Source organism: Thalia democratica, chromosome 3, assembly GCF_965202585.1.
Source record: "Thalia democratica chromosome 3, ktThaDemo2.hap1.1, whole genome shotgun sequence".
In the NCBI taxonomy this organism is placed as follows: Eukaryota; Metazoa; Chordata; class Thaliacea; order Salpida; family Salpidae; genus Thalia; species Thalia democratica.
In genome coordinates, this window is record NC_139167.1 from 51,363,677 (window position 1) to 51,371,764 (window position 8,088).

General features: G+C 26.4%; 1 protein-coding gene across 1 annotated transcript; it reads right to left on the reverse strand.

The window, feature by feature from the left end:
• Positions 1-65: 65 nt before the first annotated feature.
• Positions 66-7,494, reverse strand: LOC145832710 (coiled-coil domain-containing protein 83-like). Its single transcript, XM_082940023.1, has 5 exons — positions 7,313-7,494; positions 5,627-5,771; positions 3,186-3,443; positions 1,276-1,455; positions 66-1,050 (listed from the first exon to the last, which is right to left on the reverse strand). Exons 1-5 carry the CDS (start codon positions 7,456-7,458, stop codon positions 559-561), a joined length of 1,221 nt encoding a protein of 406 aa, XP_082796149.1. The 5' UTR covers positions 7,459-7,494; the 3' UTR covers positions 66-558.
• Positions 7,495-8,088: the final 594 nt, after the last annotated feature.

The window sequence follows — 8,088 nt, forward strand, 5'->3', positions numbered from 1 at the left end:
AAAATCAAAATGTTATTTCCTTATAATGAATATTTTTAGCACAGTATTAGGAAATTTATGTTGCATACAACAAATTGTTAAAAAATTTTAAACAGTGAAGTTATAAAGTTGAAAAACAGTACAAAGTGCAAACTTGGTGACAAAAAATGTTCAAAGCGAGAACGGGAATATTTAACATTACTAATTTTAAAAAATCACAGTATACACTGTAAAATATAAAAAAAACTTTTAAGTGTATAAAACAAAATCATCAATAAATACGATTGACTAGTTTAAGTATGTTTAGAAAAAAAAGAAGCTTTCAGATAAATTTCTACACTTAATACTTTAAATACCTAAAACTTAAAAATTATCCAGTTTATAAACACTGAAGATAAAAAACCAAAGCTTATTACCTGTCAATAAGTCTGAAAAAAAAATGCTGTAAACTTTAAACAGGCATAATTCAAAGTTTTGAAGTGATCGATTTTAGGTATTTGACAATAACTATAAATTTACTCGTTTTGTCAGAAAACAGCAACTTGGTCAGGCAGAGCTCAAATTTCTTAAAAGTTCGTTCTAAAAACCATTCTTGCTCATAAAGCTCTTGTAGGCCGCAAACTTCATAGGAAACTTGGCGCGAGACTCCGAATGAATGCTGGCCTTCTCTAACTTTTCCTTCTTTGCTTTATCTTCAGGGCTCATCACGTTCCTTCCCGAGTGCAAGATCTTCTGGTTGCCGGACACGTGTAACAACTTGAGCTCCATCGGACCGAGCTGTGGCAGTTCCGCGCCACCGTGAATGTTGATCTGCTGGTCCTGCGTCTCAGCAAGTTGTGACTCCAAGTTCAGGTGGCATAACTCACCGCGCTTCAGCGAGCAAGGGCACTTTTTGCTGGTTGATATGTTGTCGAGGTTCATTTTCAGATCTCCCGCAACGGTTTCCGCGTCCGCCCTCAAGTTGTCGGGACAGGTGTTCGTGTGCAGGTGAAGGTCTTCGACTTGGCTGGCAAGCAGTTCTGAGACGATTTTCAAGTTCTTTTCTTCTAAAACCCTTGCGCGTTGTGAAATCTATTTAGAAATAAACACAGTTATTTTTGTTCTATTAAGTATGGTTTACTAGACAAAACAATATTAAGCTGATTAAAGTGGGCGATTGAGAAACATATGCAAAACATTAAAAAGTCTATCAGCAGTATAGAATTTATACAGTATTAACTTTTTTTGATTAGAAACTAAACTTTAGCTTCTAAATGCATAATTTGATTGTAGATTATTGATTAAAGAGTGACAAACTTCGTCACTTTCAGCGCGGTGTGTGTCAACTTCCCTTCTCAACATTTTGTTGTCTCGAATTTCCTGCAGAGACTTCTGATCAAGCTCTCGAATGGACCTCTCGCTTGCTTGAGTCAACTGATGCTCGATTTTTTCAACTGTTCTCTCTTGGATCTCACGCAGAGTTTTCTCTGACTGCATCTTTAATTAATTTGTTTGCTTTGTTTAAGATGTTAAAAAGAAAGCAAAAGTGAGAAAAAAGTAGAAATGTGACAATTTTTTTAAGATTTGTAGTGTCACAAATGTTTCTTAAATGATAACATACTATATTGAATCACGTAGTAATCAGGAAATTTAAAATAAACAGAGTTTCCACTTAGCAAGGTTACCAAAACGTTGGAAATAAAAAAATCTGTATAAACATCTGTTTCTTTTAACTTTAAAATCATACTAATTCAATTTTTAGCTATGCAGTGGTATGGCAGTTATGCAACAATGAATTTAGACAATTTAAAACGCTTATTAATATTTTAATGTCAATTTGATGTCTCAGAAATGTTTAAAGTATTTCAAAGTAAATAGTCAAGTTTTTTTACAGAGTTTGTAAGTTTTTTGATATTTGTAATAATATATTTTTTTATTGGAAGAAGTGATCCAATAGTGAGACCTCCTTCTTTATACAATCTTGATTTTTTTTCTTGTGGAGTTTTGTGAAAGATCTTGTACACCGCACTAAGTAAAACTGTGGTGGCAATTTAATAAATGTTAAGCTGGAAATGTATACAGTGGGTTCAAAAGGGGGGAGGGGGTTAAAGCGGCCATTGATTATATAAAAAAAATTTGCAGGACAAAAAACCTAACTAAATGTTTAACATAGTTAGCTGGAACTTGATTTCTTCGTTTCTAAATTGGTTTTGTTACTTTTCTGCTTCAAGTATTTAAGAAGTTATGTGAGTTTAAATCCAAACAGTTTTTGCATTTTTACAAAGTAAAAACAACTCAATTTTTTTTACTGTTTTAGTCAAAAGTTTGCTTGCAGAAAGTTACAGAAAAGTTCCATAATCTTTTTTTGAATGGTATAATGTATATCAAAAAAAAAAAATAATTTATTCAAAAACTAAAAATTTTAAGATTTTATTTTAATTGATAATTAAAAAAAAAGTAAATTGGCATCAAAATATCGCTATTAAAAGCCTAATTAATAGTTATATTACTGTAGCTATACATATTTGTAAATTTGAATACAAACTCCTTGTCATATTTGCTAAATCATAAAAAATCAGATGGTCTGTTCTAAGTGTTTTGAGAATTTATCTCTTGAAAATATGCTATACTGCCCAAAAAGCACAAATGAAGTTTTGGAAAGAATAGCACATTTTTAAACGAGTAATAATACATTTTGGTTTTAATATTCTAAGAATTTTGACTTGTTTAAATTAAAACGAAACCAAACAAAACAAAAAAAACTTTTAAAAAATATTTCTTTAAAAGCTTTTAAGTTTATTTTTAGCAAATGCTGTAGGCCTTAATTTTGACATAAAATTTAGGATTTTTCGAGTTATTTTTGAACAAAAATTTGCTACATTTAAGCTTACATATACTTAAAGCAGAATAGTACCAAACACAGTGTTAAAAAGATGAAACCAGCTCCAAACTATCTAATAAAACTCTTGGATTCATTTATTAGTCACTAAAATGGTCTATGGCCGCTTGTCAGTCCACTGTGGTGTGCTGTGAATATTGTTCAGATACCCTTTGTGCTACAAATAGGGTTAATATAAAAACTAAATTATGCTTCAAATAAAAACTTGACTATTTACACGATGCTAGTTAAAATAAATTATGCATCCATTCACTATTATTCTTTAAAATTTATTTTTTAAACACTCTGCATGTTTACACAATAAGTAGTAAATGATTATGTAATAAACCTTTAAATGTTCCAACGTTTCTTTATGCGTTTTCTCAAGTTTTTTTAGCTCTGACTGTAACAGCTCGATCTTCGCCTTGTTGTCTTTAGAACCAATGTTTTTGAAGCACCTCCAAAAGTCTACTTGACTTTGCTTTTCTGCGATTGCTTTGTCAACTTCACTCTGTTTCTCAATGAGGGCTGCTTCAATCTTTTCCTCTCTTGTTGTTGCATCCCACAGGCTTTTCAATGCCTCCTCAACGTGAGAGGAGTTGTAGATCTATTTTAATTGTGGATGATAACAATCAACTCAATGGTCTTAATTTATAACTATTATATGTATGACATGGAGAAAACAATATAGAAAAGCACAACTTTTAAAGCTAAGACTGTACTATATTCTAAAGTTAGTCGATACATTTATTTAATTAACATTTCTAAAATCCTAAAATTTTAGTAAAATAACTATTTAGAAGCAATTTTAAAATTAAAAAAAAAGTTTACATACAAGCAGTTTTGTAATTTAATTTTATGTAAGTTTTTTTTGGCCTTTTACCATAAACTTCTGCTTTAAAAAGTAAATATAAAGGAAATAAAAAGTTGTTTTTAATATTACTGTTTTTCTAACACTTCTAAAGTATAAAAGTAAAACCAAAAGTTATCTTAGATTCCATATACTGTTCTAGAAAAAAAAATAAGTATTTGATAAGATGATGATAGATAATAAGTTTCAAGCTTTATAATTTAAAATTATCAAACTTTGTTTAACTTAAAATATTTTTAGAACATTAAGGTGATAAGGTTACAAGTTAGTCACATTTCAAAAATGCTTAAGTTAGATATCAATATTTTGAAGATTTTTTTAATACAAAATAGTTTATGACTTATAAGGGTACAAAGCTTTAGAATTTAAAAAGATTCTTATGGAAGGACCAAACTAAAAGGACAAAAGTAGACTGTTTCAATAAAAAACCAATTTTCACTACAGCAATTCTATTCAAACTTGATCAGTCCAACCTTAGTTTACTTAAAAAACCCTATTTTTTTAATCTACGTGGAAATATCTTTATCTAATTCTTAAAAAGAATAAACACAATTCCTTTAGGTCAAAAACTGCTAATTTCTTAATAACTTTTAAATTATTACAATAAGACTTTTTCTTTTAATGTGAGGAATATTAAAACTTAATGTTGTACTTGAAACTACACTTCCTATATCTCAAAATTTAGTACTTTTTTATTTTTTATAGAAACTTAATTATAATATGTTTAAGTTTAATATATTAAATGATATTAAGGGCATAGGGACGGGGTCAAAAATTTTTAATAATTTTTTTTTTCACAAAGTTTTTATTTATTAGTATTTTTTCATGTTCGTACAACAGATTTTTCTAAGTACTGCAAAGAAAATTTCCTGAAAATTTGAGATATTTGTCTCAAAAAACAAAAAGTAATATATTTTTTAGTGTTTTCTTTTTATTTGCCATTTCAGTTTTCTCCTCTTATAAGGAACCTATTGTACTCTCCAACTTATATAGCTATATCTTAAAAGCTATTTTGATTTATCAAAATCTGTAAAAAGTAACTTGCAGCTTAGCTAAAACTCTACAAAATAAGATCAAGTTAAAAACCCCTATGGCCTTCAATTTTGAGATAAAACTGCTTTTGTAAAAAAAAATTCTATGCAATCGTATGAGTTCAAAAATTTTCAAGATCAATTTTCTGAGAATTTTGAAAATTTTACTAAAAATATATCAATCCTTTCTTTTTAAAGCATTTTTACTTTAGATTTTCCGGAAATGTTCTTTAGATATTACAAACGACTTTTAGGAAGCAGATTATATAAAAAATAATAAATAAAATTTTGAACATAGTTAAATAAAAAAGATTTATTTCATATATATACAAAATTAAAAAACATATTTTTTACAAGTTGTTCAAAATTTATGAAAGATTACTTTGTGAAAGTTTTAAAACAATTGCTTAAAATGAAGAATGAGATAGATTTTTAGTGAAATAGTTGATTTTTGCTATTTTAGTTTTCGCCTCCCATAAAGAACTTCTAGAACTCTATAACTTTTATTGCTTACAACTCAAAATTTACTTCGAATTACAACAAGCGGTAGAGATTAACTGGTAGCTTTATTAACTATGTAGAAAAATAAGACTAAATTCAAAAAAAGTGTTTAACCCCCTTCCCCCTTGGTCAAAAATAAGTTTTTTTGTAGTTGTTATAATTATTATACGCTTTTTATTTCCTTATATAAAGAAAACTAATGTAAATAGATTTTATAGTTGTAGCTAACAGTACATTTAAAACTGTTTATGTAATGTAAAATTTGTGCTGTAATTGAAATGTAAAATAAGATTTTCTCTTTTTTTAATTTGTAAAAAAAATTATTAAATTGCATAAAAACATCATTTTAATTTGTATTCATAAGTTTATTAAAGATAGAAAATATACTTGATTGTTTTCAATTTCTCTTTCTTGTTGCTTGGTTTGAGCTAACAACTTTTGAAAGTTTTCTTCTCTTTCTTTTTTAAAATGGGTATTCCTTTCTTTCTGTTTTTCAACTTTAAGCTTTAGTAATTCAACATCTTTGGTCAGCCTAAATAATAAATTTATAACTTGTAACTTTTATAATCTGTAACATTTATAAACTTGATAAAAAATTTACTAGTTTGCAGTATATTAGTTTCAAAGTTAAACATTTATTAAATTGAAAAATCATCAGAATAAGAAAACCTAGATTTAAGAAAACCATAAATTAAAACTGCAATAAAAAACAATATATTAAAAACAACACTAAAAACTACGCTTAAAACAATAATTTTTATACTAGTAAATATTTTAAAATACTTTGTTTTCTTAACGGTTAAACTATACTAAAGTTATATACGTAATATATTCTAGGAATTTAACATTAGTAAACAAAACATTACTGGCATCAGAAAGATAAAAAATCACCATTATCATAAAACAGGGTTGTCCCTCTTTAAGTAGAAAATACTGCTCTGAATGACCAAAGACTGCCCTGATTCAATTTAAAATGCGCTGGGTCACCCTGAGTTTTTTTTTTCAAATCCTTAAAAAAATATGTGTATGCTACTGCATTAGATGTTCATTAAACTTGTTAGAAATACTGTTTTCAAAGATTAAACAACACTATTTTATACTCAATTTTTAGTATATTTTTCCTGAAAATAAGTATTCAGAAGTTACAACAAACAACTTTATATATGAATTAACGACATACAAAACAATAAAACTTTACTAAACTAAATAAGTAACTAAAACTATAAAGTATATTAAAACTTTTTGATGCATAGTTTAACTTCTATATCTCTAGACTGTTTCTGCTTAATATAAACTCAAAGCATGATAACTATTAATTTCAGATTAAAAAATAAATAAAATGTTATTTATAAAATAATGAAGAACTAGCTGCAATAATAAAAAATTATTAAATAAGCGTTTCAAAATCAATAAAAAATATTTTCCTGAACATATTAAGTAAATAAAATAACAAATTTTTGAAACTGGATCAACTTAAGATCATTCTAGATCTAAAAAAAATCTTCCCTGAGATTTTTAAATAATCTTAAAACTATTCTGAAGAAAAACTGCTCTGAGTCATCCCTAGTTTTAAAAAAATCAAATATCTTGAGTTTCCCTGAGTGTGTGGCGACCCTGATAAAATTTAAGAACCATATAAATGAAAAACTATAAACCAAGCTATTAAAATAAAAGAAACAGATCTTACACTTATTTAAAAAATCTTATTTATCATGTGGTTTGACTTATTTTAGCATTAAATATTTTGCTTTTATAATTTTTATCAGCTTGTTAAAGGATATACTTACAACCTAACAATTCCATACATTTTTAATAGAAATTTGTTGATGTCAACTTTTAATTTACTTATCAAAAAAAAGTATTAAAAATATATTTTATAACTTTTTTTCGTTCAAACATTATGTGGTAAAAGGCGTGGAACTAAGTTCAACATATATGCTTAGAAATAATAATATACAACATAACATTTTGCTGTTTACTAAAATAAGATCTTATATACTTGCATTGTATATAAAAAACTATTACTACCAATTTTTTAACATAATATAATAGTAATATGTTACTCAAATTAACCTTTCAAACTGTTTTGTCTTTGATTCAAGCTGATAATAAAGCAGTCCTTCTCTTACAGCTGCAAGCTCAGCTAACTTTTTTTTCTCTTTTGCAGCATTATCTGCACCTTTCTTTTTTTTACCATCTTTTTTATCTTTTTTAGCCATATAATTTAAATTTAGTTAAAATTCATAGTGCTTAAAATTCCTGTAATATTATTTGATAGCAATATAGTTTTTTTCTTCAATAAAAAAACTATAACGTGTTTGTAAAACGCCTCAACATTTTATGACATTTCAATATAAGCTTTATTTTATTTAATAATCATATTACATATAGTTACAAAATTGCAAAAAAAAAAATCATAGCGTACTTTATAGCATTTAACAATTATAAAGTTTGAAATTTAATTTATCTATATGTTTTTAACTATAAAAAAAAAAGATTTTTCAATCAATCTTCAATTGTAGTAAGAACAAGCTTAATACATAAAACTTAAAGCAATATAATCATTATTTTATATTGTAAAATAAAAGTGATTAAATACTAAAGTTTTATTAGTGTATCATAAAAAAATAAATTCTTCCTATATATTTATATAGCATGTTTAAGACAAAGTATCATTTTAGATTAAATTTTAATAAGTTAGATTAAACATATTAGGCTAAAAACATTGACTTTTAGTTTAAAATTATAAGTAAAAGTTAAAATTATAAGTATGTATATAAGGCTAAGTATATAATTTCAGCTCAATATAGGTGCAACATTATGCTAAGTAATTACTGATTATTTTAGTT

Coding starts and splice junctions, on each gene's coding strand:
- LOC145832710 (XM_082940023.1), bottom strand. CDS start 7,458: ATGGCTAAAAAAGATAAAAAAGATGGTAAAAAAAAGAAAGGTGCAGAT. Junction 1,456..3,185: donor AAACGTTGGAACATTTAAAG/GTTTATTACATA, acceptor AATTAATTAAAG/ATGCAGTCAGAGAAAACTCT. Junction 1,051..1,275: donor ACCGCGCTGAAAGTGACGAA/GTTTGTCACTCT, acceptor ATTTCTAAATAG/ATTTCACAACGCGCAAGGGT.